This window comes from Ovis aries, chromosome 3, assembly GCF_016772045.2.
Source record: "Ovis aries strain OAR_USU_Benz2616 breed Rambouillet chromosome 3, ARS-UI_Ramb_v3.0, whole genome shotgun sequence".
NCBI classification, from domain to species: domain Eukaryota; kingdom Metazoa; phylum Chordata; class Mammalia; order Artiodactyla; family Bovidae; genus Ovis; species Ovis aries.
The window spans coordinates 95,805,976-95,830,612 of NC_056056.1; the positions used below are offsets into that span (position 1 = coordinate 95,805,976).

General features: G+C 52.2%; 1 protein-coding gene across 5 annotated transcripts in view; it reads left to right on the forward strand.

The window, feature by feature from the left end:
* Positions 1-24,637, forward strand: part of TET3 (tet methylcytosine dioxygenase 3) — a 111,746-nt gene that overhangs the window by 3,666 nt on the left and 83,443 nt on the right. For 2 of the 5 annotated variants that reach the window (XM_015094461.3, XM_042248101.2), the window contains exons 2-3: positions 58-785; positions 16,136-16,192. In XM_015094461.3, the coding sequence (XP_014949947.3) occupies positions 483-785; positions 16,136-16,192 (360 nt within the window). In that variant the 5' untranslated portion in view covers positions 58-482. Of the gene's footprint in view, positions 1-57; positions 786-9,350; positions 15,213-15,725; positions 15,823-16,135; positions 16,193-24,637 lie in introns of those variants that run through there. The other 3 variants (XM_042248103.1, XM_027967015.2, XM_042248102.2) reach the window with 3 other exon arrangements.

The following is a 24,637-nucleotide window of genomic DNA, read 5'->3' on the forward strand; positions in this document are numbered from 1 at the left end:
GTGAAAGTTGTCCCCCAGCCCCGAGTGATGCGCTTCCCCTTTCTGTCTCTTTTCCAGGCTGCGCGCTGCCTTCTCCATCATTCTGACCTGGGAAAGGAAAAGCCAGGAGGAGAACCTCCTCACCCTACCCTGCCCCCGTCACACACCCACCTGCTCACCTCATGCCTGGGTCCAGGGTGGGTGAGGGTGAAGAGCCCACCCAGCCAAGATGATCCCTTCTCTGGGGACTGCCGCTGATGTCCTCCCCCAGATCCCGGGCCCCGGCAGGTGGGAGAGTGGCCCCCAACTGAGTCCTGTCAGACTGCTGCAGAGGAGGTGAAGAGGGGTTGAGAAGAGGTGCCCGACCCGCGGCCTGGAGCTACTTGCCTTCGCTCTGTAGATTTTGACTGCGTTAGGAAGAAGGACTTGTTGGTGGCCTTTGCAGGCAGGAAGCTGGACTGTGGCTCTGCCCCAGCACCTATGCCCCCACCTCTGGCAACGTCATGAGTCAGTTTCAGGTGCCCCTGGCAGTCCAGCCGGACCTGCCAGGCCTTTATGACTTCCCTCAGGGCCAGGTGATGGTAGCGGGCTACCCGGGGCCTGGGCTTCCAGTGGCCGGGAGTGAACCCCAACTCCGAGGGGGTGGAGATGGGCGGAAGAAGCGGAAACGGTGTGGTACTTGTGAGCCCTGCCGGCGGCTGGAAAACTGTGGGGCTTGCACCAGCTGTACCAACCGCCGCACACACCAAATCTGCAAACTGCGCAAGTGTGAGGTGCTGAAGAAGAAAGTGGGGCTTCTCAAGGAGGTAAGCTGGGTCTTGCTTGACAGCCCTGTTCCTTCCTTGAGGGTGCTACATTCACAAGAGTCTTGCTGAAGACCGTTAAGCCCATTATCCCGTTTTGATCCTCCTGGTCCAACTTTGAGTGGGGCTGAGAATAGGAACATAGCTGTCTTTAGAAGCTGGTTCGAGCTAGTTTGCTGCGCTTATAATTGGTGGGAGGGTAACCAGGTTGCACAGGGCTTTGAGCTAGCGCTCTCATCCCGGATGTTTGCATTTGACATGGGACAATGGTATCCAGCTTTATCTTTAGAAGTTTTTTGTCTGCTTGAAGCCTCAGATATATTTCAAGGTCATGCTAATGCTTGGGTGATATGGGAGTGATGGTGTCAGGTAGGGGTTGGAGGCTGATGGGTTTGGAAGGAAAAATTTGGAGTGACAGGATGGTCTTATGCTGCCCTGATGGAGTGGGATGTTTCTTTCCCTAAATCTCTTTTTGAGCTCCATCCTTTTGGGGATGGTACTTAAACATGTTTGGGAATTTAATGAGAAACCCATGGTTTGAGTTCCCATGCTAGACAGTACTTGAGGTCAAGGACTTTTTATGCCTTGTGTTCTTAGGACCTGGCTCAGGTCTTTGGAGTGTAGGAAGCCCTCAGATGCTAACTGAATGAATGAATGAATGAATGATGTGTGTTTTTAAGACGCTGTCAACCCCAGGAAGGAGTACTCCCTTAATTGGGAGTTGGGAGGGCAAGGGAGGGGAGGAGGAGTTGGAATGAGAACAGAGGGGGGAAAGGAGAGGCAGTGGCACTGCACCGGCCGTCTTTCCTTTGCATGCCGGTGGTGGGTTGCCGGCCGTGAGGCTGGTGGCAGCCGCCACAGTGGAGAGTTGGCAGAAGTAGGGACGAGTGAAGTGAAGCAGCTTGGGAGGAGCGCTGTAGCGGCCGAGGTCGCTTCAGGCAGCGGGACTCGCGCTGGACAGAGACCGAGGCCTGCGCTGTCCGTGGGGCTTCCCCGCTTTGCCCCTGATTTGTCCAAGGGCTCGGACGACTCAGGTCCCCTCTCTGAGTCTGTCTTCTCCCTGGGGATGTGGAGGGGCTGTGCTTCTTGGCCTTTGAAGCCCTTTCCAGCTGGGCTGGAAACCGCTGTGCTTCTGGGAGCCGGGGCACCTGTGGCTTCGATGGGCTGGCGCCTCGCACTTGGGATTTCCCTGACCGCTGAGTGTCGGAGCTATGCCGCCAGTTTGGTGGGGCTGTGGTCTTGTGGCTGGGAAGACAGATCCAAGTGTTTTGGTCAGGAAAGTGGCCGTTGCTGGGACGTTTCTGCCCCTTCTCTCCTCTTGTCTGCTCCCTGCGGAAGCTGCGTATCACGGGCCAGGGACAGCGATGGGTGCCCTGTTTCCCCAGTCTAAGGTTAAAGCGGACATCTGGATCACATCTGTAGCTCCCCACCCCAGCCTGGGAGGCTGTGTGCAGCCCCTTTATGTTGCTGCTGTTTACGGGGGAGTTGGTATCCTGCTGGCCCAGTGCCCTGTGGGTCGTTTCGGAAAGGGGGGTTGGACCAAGGGTAGGCTTCAGTCCGGGGCATGAGAGCTTTTGTTTCGGTATAAGGAGGACATGCCCCGTCTACTTTGTAAGGCTTGGTTCCTTTGCTTGCTTCCTTCTAGGGTTTATCTCCTTCTTTGCTGCCTTCCTCTCACTTCATTCCTCTCAAACCCTGGGGGATGAGCTTTCCGGGCTGGATGTTCCTAGAGTGCGTGGCTCTTGTGAACCGTGTTTAAGTTCTTCTTTTGGCAGCAAGGAGGTGCACCTGAGTGAAAGGGGCTGGGAATGTAGCCAGGGGCCTGTCATCCTTGTGTGTAAGCTGCTGCCCTGGGTTGCCAGTGGTCGCAGTTAAGAGAGGAGGAATCTGGCTTGGCTGAGGCTTAGAGTCAAGCCCCTGGATGTTTACATCCCTGTGGACCTTGCCATGGCCGGCTGGCTCTCAAGGCCTGCAGAATTGGGGAAAACGCAGCTGGTGTCCAGTGGTTCCCCCAGCCAGAGGGACATGCTGATCTGTGGACCAGTGCGGCCCCATGACAAGTTCTCTGGGTTTCTGCAGAAATGGGAAGGGGACAATGGAGTGAGCTTTGTCTTGAAGTTAACTTTATTTGACTTAAAGAGCAGAACTTTGTTTTAGGGATAGGTACTTTCTACTTTTTGATGATTGAAAATATACTTTCTTTTATGGAATGGAAATGTTGATAGAAAGTAGATCTTTTTTTTTTTTTTTCTAAAAAAGAGTCTTTACTTGGCAAAATACAGAATAGTAACTAGTGTCTCTCACCATAATTTTTTTTTTTAAATTGGTCTGTGAAGGCTAAGAGCATGGGAACCACTGTCCAGGCAACACTGCATTAGACAAACGTATTGCTGGCAGAGCTGACAGGCCCTCTAGGCTGTTCCTGAGTGAGAGCCCAGGGAACCACCCGGCATTTACAGCCCCTAGGGGACTGCTGGACCTTCACCACCAGGTCTGAGCAGCCATGTAAAAGAGGGGACATGTCCCAGTATTTGGGAGGTTGGGAAAGGAGGAAACCTGACTGTTGGAAACAGAACTTTAGATCTTAGTCCCTGCTCTTCAGGTGGGACAAGAAGAGCATCCCAGGAGCCTCCTGAGGATCAGGCCCTCTCCTTGCATCTGTGCTTCTCAGCATCTCCTCTTTGGGCATCCTTTCTTCATGTCCAGCCCGTCTCCACCTCCTCCAGCTTCCCTTGGGACTTCCGCAGAGCTGTCTGCTGGCAGCTGCTTTGTGTCATCCTGTAAGAGGGGGAATATTATCTTGATTTTCTTGTCTCCTTCCCTGCTCCTCACTTTTTTACCCAGTGTGGGTAGGTGGTGCTACAGAGCCCCCCTAGTCAGAGACATTTCATATTTTAATACTAGAGGCGACTCCCAGGCCTGTTCCTGTCCACCACAGAGGTAAGTGACTACTTACTCCTCTGGGCCCTAAAGAGAGGGAACACACCTGAAGGAGTTCGTTTCTGCAGCTGTGGTCTTCCTCCCTAGTTCCAGGAAGGATTTAGATCCTAGGCTGATGTCAGAGGCTGTTTGACTTCCACATCCTTTTTCACCTGCGTGGTGGCTTGTAGCACAGTGGAGATGGCTGACTAGAAAAGTAGGTTTTGGTGAGTGTGGAGATGCAGAGCCCAAAGGAAGTGCTTGCTGCTTATTTTTTGGAGCATTGGTTTTGTTTTTTTTTTTCCCCCTCACATGTCAGATGGGGTAACCCTTCTTTGTGAGGATTAATTGAGAAAAATATGCAGAATCTCTAGTACATGGTAGGTAATCAGTGCATGGTGACAAAACATTCCTAGAACATCTAGAAGAGAATTAATCTTTATGCATAAAAATTATATATGTTCGTCTCTGAGCTGTAACTGTTTATTAAATGTTTATTTCAAGACATCCCAGCTTACTCATAGAACTGTGGGGCCAGGCAACAGGAGGGAGGAGTTTGCCAGCCTCTTTCCTTGGACATCCAGGAGCAAGGAGCTGGTGTGGCCCAGGGCCTGACTGAAAAGCTGCCCATGGGTGAGGGAAATGAAGGTTTGATAAAGAGGGTAGGAGAAAAACTCCTTGTAAAAAAAACTTTCTGGAAGTATGTATACATGAGGTTAGAAGCATGAGTGAGAAATAGAAATATATATGGTGTGTCTAGCCCTCAGCCAGGTAGATTTCGTGGATGAAACAAAGCTCCATGCCCGTGTTGAGAAAAGATACTTTGGAAAATTGGGGTCTCTCAACAGTATCGGAACACCTGACCAATTCTTGCCTCACCTGCTCCTGGTTCTGTCTTCCTGAAGATGGGCTGTGGGTGGGGTGGGGGATGCTATCAGGAGGGTAGCAGTTTCCACCAGCGAAGGGAGAATTGATTGGTAAAGTAGAAGTGATGAGACTTTAGAGATAGGGAGCCCATCTCAGCATTGGTGAATCCAGGGAGACTCCTGGGCAAGGAGAGGTGTTGACCATAGACCTCAGAAGATTGTTTTTCAGATGTAAACAGTTTTAAACCCCATGGCTACAGACTCTAAAAGGGAAGTTAGCTGGAGGGATAGGATTGCTTTTTAAAAAGAAAATGCTGACTCTGCAGTTCTAAATGGGGGCCCTAAGGAGGAAGGTGGTGGGGGCTAAGAGCCGGACCATCTGTGTGGCTGCTTGGGCAGCTGTCTAGGGAGTGCAGATGGTGAAAGATCATGCTTTTTACATGGAAAGGGGGTGCGAGTCAAGGGTAGTCTGACCCTTTAAGAAGAATATTAGAGAGTCCAGTGGCCAGAATCTGCTGAGGTGGTGGAAGATGCTCAAGACAATGATAGTGTTTTACATGTTCCCAGTAAGAACATAGAAGGAAAGGGTGGTCTTACAGCTTTGGAGCAGAACTGGTGACCAAGAGAAGCCTCTAGGTCCCTGTTTTGCCATGGAGTATAAACTGGGGAAAGGATAAACCATGGCGTGTGTGGTTAGGGAGGGAGAGCCAGCTACCCTACGTGAATCTGAGTCCCTACTACACACCTTCAGGTATGCCCATGGAATGGCGTCGTTGTGGAATTAGATGATGATTGGGAGAGAGCCAGAAGACCAGAGACAGGTAGAAGGATCAGTTTTTCAAAGATATGCTGAAAATTGTAAACCAGTGTCCGTTTTTGCCCATCCTAGAGCAGACTTCTAAATTAGTCATCTTTCATTTCTGCCTGTGCTGGGTCTTTGCTGCTGCACGCGGGCTGTTCTCCAGTGGTGGGCGGGGGCTGCCCTCCAGTCGCGATGCATGGATTTCTGACTGCAGTGGCTTGCTTTGTTGTGCAGCACGGGCTCCAGGGCCTGTGGGCTCAGTAGTTGTGTCACATGGACTTAGTTGCTCTGTGGAATATGGAATCTTCCCAGATCAGGGATTAAACCCCTGTCCCCTGCATGGGCAGGCAGACTCTTAACCACTGGACCACCAGGTCCTAGAGCAGATTTTTAAAAAGGTGGTTCATGACATTTAGAAAGACAAACGGTGGGCTCGGGGATACCTGTGGTTCTCTACAAAGCAACTCAAGTCAAACCAGTGGGCCTGGATTTCTGCAAATAAATGATAGTGCTTCCTTCCAGCATCATAGATCAGAGGGCCAGTTTTTTTTATTTAAAGTCATTCTGAAGAAGCGGAGAAGGCAACGGCACCCCACTCCAGTACTCTTGCCTGGAAAATCCCATGGACAGAGGAGCCTGGTGGGCTGCAGTCCATGGGGTCACAAAGAGTTGGACACAACTGAGCGACTTCACTTTCACTTTTCACTTTCATGCGTGGGAGAAGGAAATGGCAACCCACTCCAGTGTTCTTGCCTGGAAAATCCCAGAGACGGCAGAGCCTGGTGGGCTGCCGTCTCTGGGGTCTCACAGAATCGGACACGACTGAAGCAACTTAGCAGCAACAGCAGCATTCTGAAGAGGACACAGGTATAATTACCCTGTTCAGAACTTTTACCAGCCAGTGTGGATCAGGGATTCCATGTTGGGATCACCTGGATCCCACTCCCAGGGATTCTGTCAGTAGATTGATTGTTCTGGGGAGGACTCCAATTGGGCTGGCGCTCCCCAGGTATATCTAATGTGTAGTTAGAGTGGAACTCCTCTGATACAGATGAAAGCTGATTTGATGGGCACTCACTTGGACTGCACATTGCTCACCTGAATCTTAGGGGACCTGAATGGATTACAACCATATTTCCACCTTGCTGATCAGTGGACTGGCAAAATCAGCATCACCTGGGAGCTTGTTAGAAACACAGAATCTCAGACCTTACATCAGACTTACTGAATGAGAGCCTGCACTTGAACCACAGTCCCAGGTGATTTGTATGTCCTTGAGAGTTTGAGAAGCCAGGCTGCGGCACTTCTGTGAGTGGAGAAGGGGGTGAGGCGTGGAAAAGGGAACAGAAATAAGTCTTGATGAACACAGGTAAGGTATTCCCATTGCCAACAAGAGTAAGGAGGGTGACCCAACCTATTTTTTACCCTGTAGGCCAGGGAGACAAGAACATCTTGAGATTTACTCCATGTTTATTCTTGTTTTTCTGGAGTCCATTTCAGTCTAGTCTTACGAGCTATCAGTAACCCCTTTAAGAATGTGTGTGTGTGTGTGTGTGTGTGTGTGTGTATGTATGAGTGTGTATATCTGTGTGTTCTGAGAACAGCTGGGAAAGGGCTCTCAGAAGATGTTTGCTGCTCAGCAGCCTGACTTGGGACGTGGGAGCCCTATGAGGGAGTGGTAGCTGGTGGTAGTTGTGAATAGCAGGAGCACATCCATAGAACTCTGGGTTTCATGGAAGGGCCTGGAGGGTTAGGAGCAGAAGAGATGTGTGCCCTCTCCCTCGGATGTAGGTGGGAGCAGGTACGATCCGTGGGTAGGTGTGTGGCAGTCGCAGGAGTAGTGGTGATGCGATATTGAAGTTGAATGGTGAAACATGGGTAAAGGAGATGGGGGCAGTCTGGAACAGTGGGATTCAGCAAAACTCAATGGAATTGAATCGGGGTAAATCCAAAGTCCTGCACATATTTTTAAAAAAGAAAGAAATGTACAAGTAAGGATTCCTGGCTTCCCAGCAGGTAGGAAGAGCTGAAACTCTAAAAGGTGTGTTGAAAGCCTGTCTCTAGGAGCTCTGTCAAAGTGGTCACATGGAAGGCAACTGAAAAAGATGGTTGTTCAGCTTGGAAACGAGTAAGTAGGGGAACTCAGGCTAAGATGAATCCTGTGTGGAAGAGGGAGTTAGTCCCTTCGTGTCGGGGAATGTGCAGGACTTTTATTCAGTTCAGTTTAGTCTCTCAGTCGTGTCCGACTCTTTGTGACCCCATGAATCGCAGCACGCCAGGCCTCCCTGTCCATCACCAACTCCCGGAGTTCACTCAGACGCACGTCCATTGAGTCAGTGATGCCATCCAGCCATCTCATCCTCGGTCGTCCCCTTCTCCTCCTGCCCCCAATCCCTCCCAGCATCAGTCTTTTCCAATGAGTCAACTCTTCGCATGAGGTGTCCAAAGTACTGGAGCTTCAGCTTTAGCATCATTCCTTCCAAAGAACACCCAGGACTGATCTTTAGAATGGACTGGTTGGATCTCCTTGCAGTCCAAGGGACTCTCAAGAGTCTTCTCCAACACCACAGTTCAAAAGCATCAATTCTTTGGCACTCAGCTTTCTTCACAGTCCAACTCTCACATCCATACATGACCACTGGAAAACCATAGCCTTCACTAGACGGACCTTAGTCAGCAAAGTAATGTCTCTGCTTTTGAATATGCTATCTAGGTTGCTCATAACTTTCCTTCCAAGGAGTAAGCAACTTTTCATTTCATGGCTGCAGTCACCATCTGCAGTGATTTTGGAGCCCAAAACAATAAAGTCTGACACTGTTTCCACTGTTTCCCATCTATTTCCCATGAAGTGATGGGACCGGATGCCATGATATTCGTTTTCTGAATGTTGAGCTTTAAGCCAACTTTTTCACTCTTCTCTTTCACTTTCATCAAGAGGCTTTTAGCTCCTCTTCACTTTCTGCCATAAGGGTGGTGTCATCTGCATATCTGAGGTTATTGATATTTCTCCCGGCAGTCTTGATTGCATCTTGTGCTTCTTCCAGCCCAGCGTTTCTCATGGTGTCCTCTGCATATGAGTTAAATAAGCAGGGGGACAGTATTAGAGCATAGCAATTATAAGCAGGCAGACTGAGTTCATGTGTGAGAAAAAGAGTTGTCTGACGTTTATAGCTGTTCCAAGGCTGAAGACCCGGTCTTGTGCCTGCATGGGTCTTTGTAGAGGCTGGGATGTCACGAAGACGTCCTCTGTCAGATGGGGGCTTCCTCATGTGGTGGTCTCTTGCACAAACTATGTCAAGTGTAGCGTATCCCTTAGACAACTACATTGCAGATAAAACCTTGTTCTTAGGCCATGAAGGTTTTGGTCAATCTCTAGACCTAATCTCAGAGCTGGGTGGGAATACGGTCTGTGAACTTTCTGAAAGTTTCAGCCGAGTGTGTGAATGTGCAGGGGTGTATTTTCTCAGGGGAGAGGGTTTGTGGTTTTCGGCAAATCCTCAGGAGTGTTCATGACATCCCAGATTTAAAAAGCATGCTCTGCCTGTGCTGTCTGATATGGATGCCATTAGTCCTGTGTTGCTACAAAAATTAAATGTAATTAACATGAAATTCAGTAACTCAGTCACACTGGCTGCCTTTCAAGTGGCTTGTGTGTGTTATATATATGTGTGTGTGTGTGTTGTATCTGTGTGGGTAATTCTGCTGGACATGTAGTTGTCCTCCATGGTCTCTCAACCCTCACTGAAGCCTGTTTCTGGGTTGGGGAAGTAGCTGTCCTGGTTGGCTATTCTTGGGAGGATTTTTTGGGTTAGGGTCCTTGTTCCCCCCCAAGGCAAGTGGTGAGAGGGATAGGGAAGTTGGGTTAGGGTCCCTGTTCCCAGGGGCAGCGCTTTTTTTGCAGGGGGGGGGGGTTCTAATCCAAAGCAAAGCTTATTGCTTCTCATTGAAGGCTTGAGCCATGTTTAAATTATCTGCTGTGGGGAAAAACAATAGGAATGCGGGGTGGCTTCCTATTCAAAGACACTTTCTGAAACTCCCTGGGGGGATGACTCTCCCACCCTCACTCGTGCCCAGCAGCCCTGGTGAACCTTGTCTGAGTTCTTGCCCTGGCGCGGACCCCACCCTGAGTCAGCAGCTGCCTCTCTGCTTTGGGCCTCTTGTACTGGAGGAGGCAGTGTGGGGACTGGGTGAGCTGAAAGACCACTCTGGGGGGCGGGGGTCTCAGGAGTTGTCACTGATTCCCCTCCCCCATCCCTTCTTTACAGCTCCCTTGTGGACTGAGGGCAGCATGCTCAGCAGGACAGAAGGTGTTGGAAAGGAATAGGACTCCTTTATGTGCCTTGAGCTCTGCCGCACTTTGGCTGGGAGAGTCCTTTAGGGTGGCTTTAGGCCTCAGCCTGAGTGTGTCCGTGCAGCGCCCAGCCTGCTGGCACACCTGGGGTGGACACATCCCCCTGTGGCCTTGTCTCCTGTCATTTGCCTAAGAGATCTGATAACCCGAGTTTTTATTAGTCACTGAGGGGAGGGGAAAGGAAAAGTTGGCACTCAGTGTGGGGTAACTGGCCAGGCCTCTGGTGACCGCTGGGGGGTTGCTTGCTTGCTTCAGGGCGTGCGAGCTCTGTTCCTGAACTGCTGGTTCTGACCTGTACGCGTTCCAACTCCATTGTGCCCACCTCTCCACAGCCGGCCAGGGCGTCTGTGGACAGAATGGTGCGCCTCCCACTACTGGTACAGAGCAAATCTTGATGCTCCACATGAAAAGGGAGTTGCATGAGGTAGATTCATTTGGGCCCGTTTGTCAGAGTGCATGTACCCCCTAGGCCCCCACCCCATTTAATTACTGCCAGAGGAATCCTCAGGAAGGGGTGTGGAGATGCTGGCTCAGGAATAAGTGACAATGTACCGGACTAGAGTCTGTCCCCTTCTGAGTCTTTCTTGTGGGAAGGACACTAAGTGGCTTTCTCTGATCTCATTTTGTTTTTTTTATTGTTTTTATTTTATTTTATTCTTTTGGCTGTGCTGCATGGCATGTGGGATCTTAGTTCCCAGACCAGGGGTGGAACCCTGTACCCCTTTCGTTGGAAGCACAGAGTCTTAACTGCTGGCCTGCTGGGGGAGTCTCAATCTTTTGACTGACTGCTCTGCTTTTTAAGGGTAAGCTCTGGGTGTCCTGGTTCCCTGGTTGATGCTGGGAATGACCCTGGAGCCCTGGAGAAGAGAGAGAATGGCATCTTCTCATGGGGAGGCTGGGTCCAGTCCGGACTGTTGACAGTGCAGGATGGGGTGGGGTGCTAAGAGCCAGTGAGAGGAGAGCCGCTGCTAGAGGGATACGGAGGAGAGGCGGCTTCCTGGAGTGTCTCCTCGGTCCCTGGACCTCCTGTGTCCCCTGTGCTGGGGGAGGGCACTGGCGTCACTTCAGTTTCTGGAGGCAGGATGTCACCTGCTTTGACTGCTAGACCTGCAAGTTGCCTTCCCAGCCGCCTCCTGCACATCTCGCTTGGGACCGGCTGTGTTTGAGGCGCTGCGCTAAGCCCGAGTTGGCGGTAAAGGGGAGGCAGCATTTACTCTGTCCTTAATGAGCTCACAGTCTGGGCAGGGAGACAAGCGTGGCAACAAATAATTACAGAGCAGTCTGGTAGGGCTACAAGGGAGGGATGCCTTGAGGGCAGAGACCAGTCTTAGTCACTGTTAGGCCAAGAGAGCCCATCATGGAAGGAAAGGGACCTGTTTTGAGAGTTTCAGCAGAGTGATATGTGAAGGATGAGGTGGGGCTTCCGGGAGGAGGGAGGCATCTCCCCTGAAGCTGAGTTGTACAGATATGCTACTCAAATGCTCGAGACTGGTGGCAGGGGTGTGAAAGGACATAGACCGCAAGGCACCAGCTGAGGGTGTTCATGAATCTTCAAGGTGGAAGGTAAGACGCTTTGTGTTAATTACTCTTAGAAGGCTTCCCCTGGGGCTGTCCCCAGGTTTCTAAACCACTCAGTATTCCGGTCTCACCTTCTCAATAACCAATTAAGTTTCTGTTATTCTGTCATTCCAATTATTTGCTTGGATCCTGGGACATTTGATGGTCCAAAACTGTTGAATATGGAGTGGGGAGACCCTGACGAAGTTCACAGAATGTAAGATCTTCTTAGAAGCATTTAGCGCAGCATGGGGGGTTGTGGGCAGAGGCATGGCTGCTGCCTGCCAGCCTGGGGGGGGGGGTCTGGGTGCGTCCTGTTTGTTGGCATAGAAGTGTGCAGGTGGAGTTGCTGGCTGGCTGTGCTTTCCCCTCTGACATCACCGGGTGCCCGAGTTCAGTCTGGTTCTCCTGCATCTCCAAGGAGGAACACCTTTTCTTCCCTTGCTGCTGTTCTTCCACCTCCTCGGCTTTCTCCTCCCCACGATTGCCGTTGACACAGACTTCCGCTGCCAAAGCTAATTGTGAGGCCTGATCAGTGAATGAAGGCAAAGGCAGTTCCCATGACAACCGCAAAGAGTTTCAAATATAGGGGATGATGTGTGTGTGATGGGCTGCAATTACTTGGGTGGAAATTGATGCGTGGACACCAGTGACTTCAAACATAGGCTCCGAAGGTGGAGGGGGTGTTGGGTTTCTTTGGCAGGATCCTTTGTGCAGTGGAGAGGGAAGGGAAGGTCACAGACTTCCCCCACGTTGGATTCCAAGTGCCTTCAGTGTGTGGAATGCTGGGCAAAGAAAAAAAAAACCCAGGGCTTTGAAGAGGCACAACTCTAGCCATTCTGGTTGGAGAAGCAGGATACACAGACAAATAGCAGTACCAAGTGTCAAATGAGAAACACTGGAAGTGTTGTCAGCTGGCAGAGGACTTGGGTAACCTGAGAAGGCTTCCTGGAGGAAGTGGGGCTTGAACTGAGCTTTGAAGTAAAGCCCTGTGGCGAGTGACCTTGTTCAGGACACAGCCATGGCAAGGGAAGAGAAGTCGCCCGTCTACCCCCTGCCAACTCTAGAAGAGGAGGTAGGTTGATAAAATCATAGAGCTACACAGAGCAGCACCACCTGTATTGCTGCCAGTTAGGGAGTGAAGAGGGCCCTACTCAGTCTCCCAATTTCTCTGTCTGTAAAATGGGCATTAATAATTCCTATGTCATTGGTTTGTTCTGAGGGGTAAATAAGATACGGTACATCATGCTTCAGTTATGGGGCTTGGCATGGGGTTGCTGCTTGGTTGATTCTCCTATAAAGCCCCCCAAATCTGTGTCTGGATGCATCCCCACTTCTTAGTCTTTATATATCTGTGTGAGTTCTGGCCTGTGAGGATCTGTATTTCTGAGGTTCTCTGTGTTGGGGTATTTAGTGGGTTCTGTGAATGAGTTAATCCATTCACCTCTTGCCTAGTGGAGAGGGCTGTGACCCCATTTCTCCTGCTGGGAGTGCAGTGGGGTCTAGGGGTCATGATGGAAAGTGCGGAGAGACCTTCAGCCCCTATGAGAGGGGTCCCAGTGACCTTTGGGTTGGTCACTGTGAAGCCCCAAATACAGAAAGAGGGCCTGATAGAGAGGAGAGGGGGTCAGGTGTGAAGTGTGGGGAGTGTCCCTGCTGGAGGCAGGGTGGTCCCGGTATGTGCCTCTGTGACTCCTTGGAGCCCTGGCATTCCGGGTGCTTCAGAACAGGGCAGGAGGCCAGCGTGGGATGGAGGTGGTTGCAGGTGCGCTGCCTTAGGGACCATGGGCTCTGCTAGTGTGTCTGCAGGCTGCCAGGGGGTGGGCTGGGACCTGCAGTTGGGGTGGGATTTAGTTAGCACTGGGAGAGGGATGGTTCAAGCAGAGAGTCAGGGTGGCTTGCAGCCTTGTGAGGAAAACGCGTGCTGGCTGAACAAGGCTGGGTCTTGGCTATAGTTCAGGTGGCAGGTCCTCTCCCAGGAGAGCAAGTGTTCCTCTGATCTCTGGGGACCTCAGAGAACAGACCGACCTGGAGAGTGGCTTCTGCATCTCAGTGCCCAGCCCCCTGCCCTTCCACCCTCCTTGTATAGAAACTCAGCTCAGCACATTCCAGCTCTGTGCAGAGCCTAGTGAGTGGGGAAGATAGGGCCCCTGCCCACGTGGGAGAGACGGCCGTGTAAATAAATAACTGTACTTGGTGTGACTGCTCTAGAAGAGGCCCCGGGAGGAGTGGGGTGAAGCTCATGGGGGCTAGATGAGCTGGGAAGGCAGCAGTGGGAGGTGACGTTTGGATTAAGCCTTGTACTGTATTAGCTTGCCAGGTGGGGGAGAGGCAGGGGAACCTAGGCAAGGAGCAGCATTGCCAAGTCTCTGAGGCATGAAAATATTACTATTCTCAGACCCATAGCTTAAAGGGAAGTAGTGTGGTTCAAGTGACCCTATCCCTCTTTGCATTTCCCTGAGGTAGGCTGGGAGAGAGGGCTTAAAGAACTGGAATGAGACATGCCTGGCTTGGAATTCTAGCTAACCACTCACCAGCTGTGTGTTGACGGGCAAGTCACTTAACATCTCTAAGCCCATTTCCCCGTAAGGTCGTGTGTGGAGTAAGTCAGATGAGATGCTCCCACAGTGTGCTGGCACAGGGCCTGGTACGTAGCAGGGGCTTGATAAACTGTGGTAGCCGGAGCAGCAACAGTATTGATCTTTATTATCCAAGCGGTGTTAGTTGCTCTTATCCAGCAGCAGACTGTGTTTGCGGTGGGTGGGTGGGGCAGGGGTTCTGGGGACCAGGATAAAGGAGGGGACCTCGCTTGGCCTGGCCAAGGTCAGAGCTAAGGGGAGCAGAAGCACACGGCTCAGGACAGTGCCCCTTGGCCTGCTTTGTCACCTGCCTTCCTCCCTGCCCTAGGGAGGAGCCCAGCAGGGCTGCCCTTTGTCCCCAGAGGTGAGGCAGGTGTGGTCCCTGGTGCCTCCTGGAGTCTCCTCACCAGAGACCAGCTTTGCTGTCTCTCCTAGGACAGCTTGTCCCATTCTGAGTGCCCCCTTGGAGCTTCAGGGACGGGTGTAATTGGGTGACGTGGTGGAGTTGGTAGCAGAGCACAACGCTGAACGCTCTCACACGTCCTGGCTAGTCCTGCAAGCCACATCTGCGAGACAGAAGTAGCACACCACGAGCGCTGAGAAACAAAGCGTGGTAGTGGGGCATCTTCAGTGTGGCAGGCACTGTGAGGCATTTTTTCAGCCTCCTCATAACTGTGTAATGAGGTAGCTGCTATTGCTCATGAGCAATACTAATCTATAAAATAGAACTACAAATAGGCTGAGAGAGAGAAGGTACCACCACCAAGGTCCTACAGCTGGATAGCGGAGCCAGGAACTGACCCAGATGCATGAGTACCAGAGTCCCTATGACGGTTCCCCTCCTAGACGGTGGAAACTCTGGGGTGCTGGCTACAGGGAGGGCTTGGGGTGAAGCAGGATGTCTCTTGGGTTGCCTAGGAACTGCAGGGCTTTCCTCTCCCCATTCTGTTCTCCTTCAGTCTCCTGGGCGTTGCAGCCTTCAAAGGCTCGGAGTCTGGGCTGCCTCCTCTCCTCATGGGGAGTCCTGAAGTCTGGGTGTGCCACCTCCCGTGGCCTTTCTGAAAGAGGAGGAAACATTGCGAATGGTGGTGGAGGCAATACTGCCTGGAGGGGGTGGCCTATGTTCAAGTGGCAGGGATGAGCGATAGTAGGGTGAGGTGTGGGTGTTTGTGAGCAAAGGAGGGCAAGTCTGACTTGGTGAGGCTTTGAGCCACAGGCAGTGCTGGCTTCAAGAGGAAATCTGTTGATGGGAGGTGGGGAGGAGACGACTGCATAATGGTTGAGAGTCTGGTCTTCGGTGCGGGACAACCTGGCTTGGAGTCCCAGAGCTGCTGTTTTCTAGCCGTGTCACCTTGGGTGAGTTACTCCACTTATCCGGCCTTATTTCCTCATCGGCAAAACGGGGTAAAAGGTTCATACTCCAAGGCTTTTCTTTTCCTTGGAGGATTGCAGGGACTGTTGCTTTTATCATAGTGCCTGGCACGGTCCTAGCTGCTGCTAGGATGAGGCAGTTTGCTGGGCCAGAGAGCGGCCTGAAGGGGAATCCCGCCAGCGTCTGCTCGACCCCGAGCGCAGTCAGTCTTTGACCCTGGAGATGCAGAGGATGCCTGTGGGTATTACCTTCGGATCCTCGACTCGGAAGGAGACGGGGGTGCCCCGGGATCCCCAGCCTGCCGGGGAGCGGCGGAGGGCCTGGGCCGCAGCCAGCCCGGCTCCGCGGCACCCTTGGCGGTGCCCCCGCCTCCCGGCCGGGCAGGTCCAGCCCCCGGCGGCCCTGCCCCCGCCCGGCCGGCCGCGGGGATTGGCTGGCGAGCGCGCCGCCCCCTCCACACCAGCCTCGCCGGCGGCGGGGAGGGGAGCCAGGCCGGCAGCTGGCCGCCGCCGCCTCTGCAGTGCCTCCCTCCGTGCGCTCCGGCGGGGATAATGGGAGGCCCGCCGGCCGATGCACCAGAGGAGGCCGGCCGAGGTAGAGCGGGCAGGGCGGGGAGGGACGAGGCCAGACCGGACACAGGAGGAGGGGCCGAGCCCTCCTGGATCTTGGGAGGGTGGATAGGGGAGAAATGAAAACAAAAACACTCTTGAAGGCGAATGAGTCCATCCACCGCGCGTCTGGGTGGCAGCTGGAGGCAGGAAGATGGTCCCTGCTATCCTTTCTTTCAGAGGCCCCCCTGCCTTCCCTTCGCCCCCTTCCCCTGCAGCGTGCTGGGAGCGCAGCAGAAGGACTTTGCTGCTTTCCCGGTGGTGGCCTGGCTTATCCGTCTCTCCGGCTTCTTTTGCAGGTGGAAATAAAGGCTGGTGAAGGAGCCGGGCCGTGGGGACAAGGAGCTGCTGTCAAGGTACCTTGTGTGTGTGTGTGTGTGTGTGTGTGTGTGTGTGTGTGTGGTAGAGGTGAAGTGTTTGACTGGATTGGATAAAAATAAAGGGTCTCCTCTGGTGATCCCTTAATCTCCCACTGTGTGTGTAGCAGCAGCTGAGGGGGAGGGGCGGCGGGGGTGTAGGCGGCCAATGAATTCTCAGGCCTGTGTGGGTTTTGTTTGGATTCTTTTTGCTTTCTCAGCTGGATGGTTTGGGTGCAGTTGGGATTGGGTTGGTTGAACTGTTTTTTTTTTTTTTTTCTTTAAGACACACAACCCACTCCCCACCCTTGCCTCTGGAAATCTCTCGAGAATGTCCCTGGCACTGTTGGTTTGCATCCAATCTGCAGAAATCCCCGGGGTGGGGTGGGGGGGGTGCTGCGGAGGGGGGGGGGGAGTTGCGCTCCTGAGTCTGAAGCTGATAGGGTGTCATTAGTCATGCTGCTGTCACCATGGAGATGGCTGGAGAAGAGAGGAGGTGGTGGGGGTGAGGATATTTTGGGTAGGGTGGGGGCTGATGCAACATCATGACTGGGAATCCTGCAGGCGGTGGGCTGCTGTTACTCTCTGCAGATGGGTGTCTGGGGGACTCGGAAGGGAATGTTACCAGGTGCGTGGGAAGTGGAGAAGGGGACACTGAGCTTCTCCATGTGGTTGTCTTCAGGCCAGGGCTGGGGTATTTGGGGCAGGGCAGAGTCTGTGGAATATAAGCCATTATAAGGAAACACAGATGTTCTTCCCCGGTTGGCAAAGGCCAGGATCAGTAGGTTTCCTTGGGCTTTGCCCTGTTTTCAGGGCTGAGGATCTGCTGTGAGTTTGGGATTACTCAGCAGTATCTTCTGCTGGCCCAGAGTGAAGAAAACAGAGCAAGAGGCAGCTCAGAGTGGCTGCCTGTCAGGTCAAGAGCAGAGAGAGGCTGGGGAAAGAGAGTAGGGACAGGTGGGAGGCAGGACTGGATGGGACTTCTAGGAGAGTGGAGCCCTTTCCTGCCCCTGCCTCAGCTCTATCTTCCCCTTCAGCCCCTGGAGCCTGTGAGGAGCTGGCGGAGTCTGGTTGCTTGGGTAGCAGGTGGGCAAGCTGCTCATGTCCCCAGATGCTCTTAGATTTTCCTCCTGGGAAATCCTCCTCTGACTTCCTGGGAAAACTATGGAAAGCTCCCTGGAGGTGCTGAAAGTGCCGCCGTCACTGCCTGGCCGGGATGCTGGCCGGGAGGGCCTCCGCTTTCTCAGGGGGTTTGGGGGTTCCTGGGTGAGGCTGTGGGGTGGATCAGGAACCAGGGTGGTTCCCTGGCCTTCTCCCAGAGGAACTTACAGCAGGAAGTGCCTGAGGGAGGGCAAGAAATTTACTTCTGGGGGAAGGAGAAGAGCCAGGTGGCATTGGCTGCCCTGGAGAGTTGGGCGAGCCTTGGTGGGGCTGCAAGTAGTGGGCGACTGCCTGGGACTAGACCGTGGCAGCCCCTGAGGCAAGCAGAGGTGGCTGATACTGGCTTTGCTGTGGGTGGGGAGGAGAGAGCTGTGAGCTCACTCCATGCCCTTTATCCAGAGCAGAACCCACAGGTTCCACCTCCACTTGTGCCCCTGACTGCCCACTGCTATAGACACCGGTGTGCTTTGAGGGCTGTGGACACGGAGATTGTGCGCCTGCTCTGCCCCCAACTCTAGAGAAAGCAGGACAAGGGGATGAGGACAGATGGGCCCAAGGAGCAGGCAGCTCCCTCCCTTCTCTGTGTCTTTGGCCTTGTCTGCCAGAGCTTCCCTTTCTGCTGAGAAGAGGGACTGCTGGCAGGTTTGTTTACTCCGGAAAGCACCCCCTCCTGCCTAGCGATGGCTTCTCTTCAGCTTTCTCCAAGTGTGTTCTCCATTCCTCCCTGCCTGCATTGTGCTGGCCCTGCCACCCTGCTGGGATCTCCCAGCCTAATATCTCCGTCCTTAGTGTTGTGGGCATGGGGCAGGGCTGCCTGGGAAAGTAGAGAATGCCCTTCACCCGTGTCTTCCTCCTTCCCGCTTCTCAGCGTGGGGCCTGAACTGGTGGTGTTTTTAAAGCTCTGAGGTGTCTCTGCTTGTTTTTATTGTTGAGTTGTCTCTTGGAAAGTCCTAGCTTCCTCTTGGCCCAGCTTGGGCACTGCCAGCAAGCACTCGGATCTGAGCCGTCTGTTCCTGGTGCCACCTCCCCCCCGGCCATGTAGTTCTCTCGCATAGTTCAGTGTGGTGTTTCACATATACCCTCAGAGAGTGGTTTTGTGAGATCCTCTTCTGTCAGAAGGTGGTGCTTTAGGAAGATGTGTGTGGTGTGTGGACTCATTCAGAGCAGTCAGAGATTCTGGGACACAGGGCAAAGGGGGTCTCCCGGGTTGGGGGTTCCCATGGGAGGGGCCTAGGGTGGGTAAGCTCGCTGGGTGGAGAATATCCAGCAGCCAGTGGGCTTGTGCACGTCTAGCAGGTGCCGAGTCCTGACAGGGTTTCAAGAATATCCGTGACACAGAGTGTGTGTCATGCCCAGCACAGGCATAAAGTTGAGCTTGATGAATGCAGCTGGTCACTGTGCTGTCTGGGCGTGTTGCGTGTCTACCTATGATATCCCAAGGAACATGCCGTAGCACAAGCTGTTGTCACCTCCTGCCTCTTGGCAGCCTGGACAAGAGTGAGTGCCCAGAGCCGCAAGCACCAGGCTCTTGGGCTTCCCACGCTGCTCCCACGCTCTGCCCCATGGGAACCCTCCATTGGCTGAGGATGTGTGGAAACTATTTTGGGACTGTGCCTAGGATCTCTGCCTTCTGTCTCTCCTTTGGACCACTGCTCGTTTTGTCAAGGATCTGTGATCCTCAACTTTCCACACACCGTGGGGAACTCCTCCTAGTTCTTTCTTGCCTGCTCTTCCCACTCTCCAGCCCTTTGTGAGGGTCCAGCAGGAACTCTTTTATCTCTGAAGTATTGTTTACAAGCGGTAATGAAGTTGGGCAGATATGGAAGCAGGTGGGCATATCAAGCTAGGCTAGGAAAGGAACCAACCAAGGGGATTTCAGAGTTGAGTTTGAGGATGGAAAGAGAGGGCTTCCCCGTGCATAATAAGTACGGTATTAGAGTCCCAGAGCTCAGATCCACCTCCTTTGTGACCCCAGCCATTTTTGAATGTTGTGGGAGATGGGGGAAACTTTGCAGTACAGATGGGTGAGTGAGTCCAAAGGAGAGCCTTCCTGCCCCTGAGCTGCCTGACGGCCACTGTGATGGCTCCTTAGGCCCCTGGCTGGGCTGGCTGAGGAGGGGCCTAGGTGCTGGGCTCCCTTCAGCTGCAGATGGACATTTCTGCTAGAAATGGTTATTGTGGTGTTGCCAAGTCCCATCCCATGCCCCTGAGGCTGTAGCAAATGGTTTGGCTGGCTGGGGATGGGGGCAGGCAGTATAGGGAGGGGCCTTGTTTTGGCTTAGTTTTGGGGCCTCTTGTCTTTCCCATCCTGACCTCCTAGGTTTTAGGCCTCATTTTCTCTTGTCCTCGGGCATCTGGCAGTCAGCTGAGGACTCCCCTTGTTACAAGGCTGTCTGTCGCTTCTAAAGAGGAGGTAGCTTCCTTACAGATTAGTTGAGGAAGCCTTTGGGCAAATAGAGATGGGGGTGGCTGAGACAATTAAAATCTACAGATTATCATGCTGTCCAGAACTGTGACCCTGTCCCCATTCACCTTATCTCTGTTTCTTTCTCCCTTTGTCTTTCTGCATTTACTGTTTGCCGTGTTCTATGTACAACACTAGGTCCTGAAAAATAGGAGACATCATTATGATGTGATAGTCACAGTATCACTGGAAGCAGAAGACATTGACTAAATTGCCTAAAACTGTAACACTGAATGGGAAAACCAGCTCTGGCAGTTCCCCCCCCCCCCCTAATGCAGTGAATGCTTTTGATCTTTGTGTTTGGGGTTGTGAACTTGCCCAAGAGAGAGGAAGCCTCTCGCCCCCCACCAGCCCTAGCTCTTTACATCTACTTTCACTACAGACTCAGTGGACCTCAGGGGACTTTGAAGGAACAATCAACATACCAACTGTGTTTTCAGTAAGTTGGTGTTTCTGGGATCTGGCAAATACAGATTAGGGTGGTGGGGTCAAGAAATGGACCAGCTGGGACAATAGCTTAATTCTGAAAGGAAGATGTTGGCTTTAGCTGCGTTGGGTTTGAGATTCAAGAAAAGCTGGAAGGAAATGCTGTGCTGGGGCCATTTACCTTGAACCCCAAATTGTCTTCTACTCATTCGAAGCAGTAAGCAGCCCTCACTGGTTTAGGAGCTCCCGTGAGACCGCTGACCGGGAAGAGGAGGGTGAGACGTGCAGTCATGCAGTGACTTTTCCTGGCTGATCCCACCTCTCCTGTTCTTGGGTTCTGTCTTTAGCCATTTGGCAGTCCCTGGACTTTAGTCTTTCCTGTAAACTGAGGGGGTTGTTCTCAAACTAATGGGTTTGAGGGTCAGTTTTCCTAATTTCCAAAATATTGCGGACCAAAACAGCTCCTTCTGTATGTAGAGCTGGCAGCTCTCGCCATGCATAGCTCCCTTCAGGGGTTCAGCACCGTCCATACCAATCTGTGAGCCATTGAACGAGGCGGTCTGGCAAATGCACTCCGGGATGGAGCAGGAAGTTCACCTCACTCTGCTAGTTTCTAAAGGCTTCCTCTTGGTTCCTGTGTTTATGTTGTGATGAACTGGTGAGAACGTTTATGGGTCATTCCTTGAACGGCATTACTTTAGAACTTTGCTTCTGGAAGAGCAGAGGGTCTTTGTTTTGACCCCTCTCTTCCGTACTCTCCATCTTGGGGACAGAGCCACTAGGAAGAGGAGAGATCTTGCTACCCCAGAATTCTCTTGGAGTACCTCAAAAGATTTTACTTGCATCATAGCCTCTGTAGATAAGGTTGCCTCCTGTCTGTCCTTTTATCTCTGTAAGTCTCAGTTCTGATGGTAGATTGGCGGGACTCTGTGTGTCTGTGTCTGAGTGTGTGTGTGTGTGCGCACGTGTGTGCACGTACAGTTAAGGTTGAGGCCAGGCCTCTGTAGTTGCCAGAATAGACTTGGGCCCTGCCAGACTCTAAGGCTCTATTGCCCTGGCGGGGTACCTTGACTTCTGAGTTTCTTCCATTTGGTAGCTCTTGATAACATAGAGAGGTTCAGCCCCTTTCCCCTGAGGGCTGGTCACAACCTCTGCCCTGATTTCTCTAAGGATGAGTCTCCTAATATTTCTGACAGTTTTGAGTTCAGGAAGCTCCCTCCTACTTTATGTCACCCCCTTAGCCCCCCACACTCTGCAAAGTTTTTTTTTTTCTTCTTCTGCTTAAGATCTTTGACCTTTTCATTTAAGACGCTGAAGATTACAGAAAAAAGTTAAAATATTAATTGCCTTCTATGCCAGCTGCCTCATCCTGGAGGAGGGTAGGCGGAGGGTCTAAGGTGTAATATTGTCATGCCACAGAAATATTCCTTAGGAGGCAGACATTCCAAGGACAGTGAGATTAGGGTCTGAGCAAATCCTGGTTACCTCTATGACCTGGAACTCTTGTGCCCTTGGTGCTTAAGTAATTGGATTTCTCAGTCCCACCTCCAAGCATTTTCCATGTGTAATCCGAACCTCACGGACCTTGTGAGGGAAACAAAGACACTGAAAGGGTTTTTAGCTTGTCCCTGACAGTGAGCTGCTGAGCTCCCGGCCCACTTGACTGAGTTTTCCTGCTTTGCCTCTGCAGCCTCCACACCACTCCCAGGGTCCTCCTCCCCGGGAGTCTGCTCTTAGCTTGCGGGTCTTGGTTCCCAGCCCTGCCAAACAGATGGAGTTTCCAGCAGGAGCTGTTCCCTGCAGTCCACCTTCCCATGCATTAGGGGGAGGGTTCTACCTCTGATTACTGCTGGCCACTCTACAGAAGGCGGAAGAACCCCGGGAGGCTAGTAACTCCAGACAGGCAGAAACCCTGAAAGGGATTCAAGCTGATGGCCTCATCTGAATCCCCAGACAGACTCCCTTTGCTGCACCTTCCGCCTGAAGCGCGACCCTGGGTTCACTCGTTTTTCTGTTGGCTTGAACAAGTTCAGGCTGGGTGAAGAGGACGCTGCCTGACTGTCCAGGCCCTGCTGGACCCAGAGAGGGGAGACTGTGCCTTCCCAGTTGGGATCATTGTTGCCGTGCCCCCGAACTCCAGCGGGGGAATACAGAAATGGATTTTCAGTGGAGTGCTGGAGGCTGTGCCTGAGAGATCCCCACCCTGTTTGCTGGCACTGCCCATGCCTTTCTCTCCTCCCTCTGTGCTCTCCATCCTGGCATGCTCTTCATGGTCTCAGCACATCCTCACTCTCACCCCTCGTCCTGTGAGCTTAGCCCTGTAGACTAACAGAGGGCCTCCGAGAATGCCGCTTTTCAGAATATGGGCAAAGGACTCCTTGTGTTGAAATTATCTAGGCGCTTGTAAAAATGCTCTGGGACTGCTAGGCCCAGAGAGCCATCTGTTGGAGTCACACCTTAGGTTCCTGTCACGTAATTCGGTGGAGTGGATGCAGGATGGGTGGGAGTGGGGCCCCTGGAGGTGCGTGTGTGAGCCCCTTAGCAGGTGTGTCTCGTAGCATCCTCTTTACTGCCCCTACCGCTTGTCCCTGAGCCGGGTCCTACCCGATGACTGGGCTGTGCCCTGACCTCTGCCCTGTGGCCCTTTTCCCCGCTGTTACCTCTCCTCGGTTTCCTGTTTTCCAGCTGTGGGTTCCCAGTGGTGTCATTTGGACCCTGGGTAGTAGTTAGGGCTTGGTTCTGGGTTGTGTGGTTGGAGTGGTGTATGTCTTGGGACGGTATTGACAAGTGGTCCGGAACAGTCTGAACACCCAGCAGGGAGCCAGAGCCCAGGATTCTGTGTCCAATCCCTGGGAAGCCCCTCCCTCTTACTTTCCAGAGGCTGCTTCCTTCATGTGGGGGGCATCCCTCCTCACTGGAGCTCTGCTGAGGTCTAGGGAAGCTGGAAATGGAAGAAGACCTGGGTGGATCAGGACACCTCAGCCCTATACACTTGCTCCCTCTCCCACAGCCTCCACCAGGATGGGCAGGGGCCAGGCTTCAACTTGCCTCAGTGGCTGGGCCCTCTGGTCCAGCTAGTTTATTGCATACTAGAACCTCTGTGGAGCGTTTAAAAAAGAAATTGTTGGTGTCTAGGCCTCAGCCCCTGAGAATCTGAAGTAACTGGTCTGGGGTGGAGCCCAGGCACCAGCGTTTTTCAGAGCTCTCCAGGTGATTTAAATGTGCACTCAGGCTTGAGAGCTGCGGCCCTCATTTGATTTGGCTTTCCCTGTGTCTCCTATATCCTTGGGTTGCCCTGGAATTTTTTTTTTTCTCATCTATTGATAATTTTAGTGAGACTATTTGCAGACTCTATTAAGACAGTGAGACATGTCAGACAAAATACTGGGTGGAATATTCCTTTCCATGAAACTGACCCATAAGTTCATATTAAAGCCAGAACTTTAGAAGGTAGTTCTATAGCTGATAACAGAAACTAAGTGTTCTCCTCTCAACTTTAAATTTGAAAAAACTTTTTATTGAAGTATAGCATACACAAAAGCACATACTGTGTAGAGCTGGTCAGTTTTTACAAAGTAAGTACAGCTGTGTGACCAGCACCTGAACCGAGAAATGAGTACCCTCACCTCCCTGCCATTGTTCAGTATTTCTGTGGTATTTGGGTAAAGCAGGTGAGGCTGTGCTTAGTACGAGACTGTATACTGGCTTTGGACAGGCTTCAGCTTGTCCTCTGCCAGGAGCACCTTTCCACGCCTGTGTGGGCGTTCCTGAATGGGAGTGGGTTTTGTGGCGATAGGGTGCAGGGCAGAGGAGTCCTGCAGGCTCCTCCCTGATGTTCCTTTTTACTCTGTCTCCCTTTTACTTCCTTTTCTACTTTGGCCTTTAGGCTTGCCAGTCCTCAATCTTGGCTAAATCCAATAGTCTATAACATTTTGGGGCTTTTATTCACTTTTTTGCTTATACAGATGCTACATGTTCTTTGGAAACATTAGAAAATAGAAATAAATAGAAGGGAAGGAATTTGTCCATAATTCACAACCTGGTTAATTACTGTAAACTGGAGTATCCCTCTACCCTTGACTGTATGCACACTAGACGCTTGTTCTGTGTCGTTTACAAAGAGTCATGCTGTATTAGAACCTATTTCCCCCCACATGATAACTAACTGCAGTTTACCTGTTGAGCAGTTACTGTGTGTGTGTCATGGGGTGAAGTTTTCATAGTTCTCTGTCTCTTGCAATTCTCATTACAGCTCCAAGGCAGGTGGTAGCTCCACCTCTCAGATAAGAAAACTGCAGTTCGGAACAGTAGTATGACCAAGGGCCAATGTTTCATAATGGGGTGGAACTGGAATCAAGGTCAGGGATATTCCTCATCCCCCCCTCTCCCCGCCC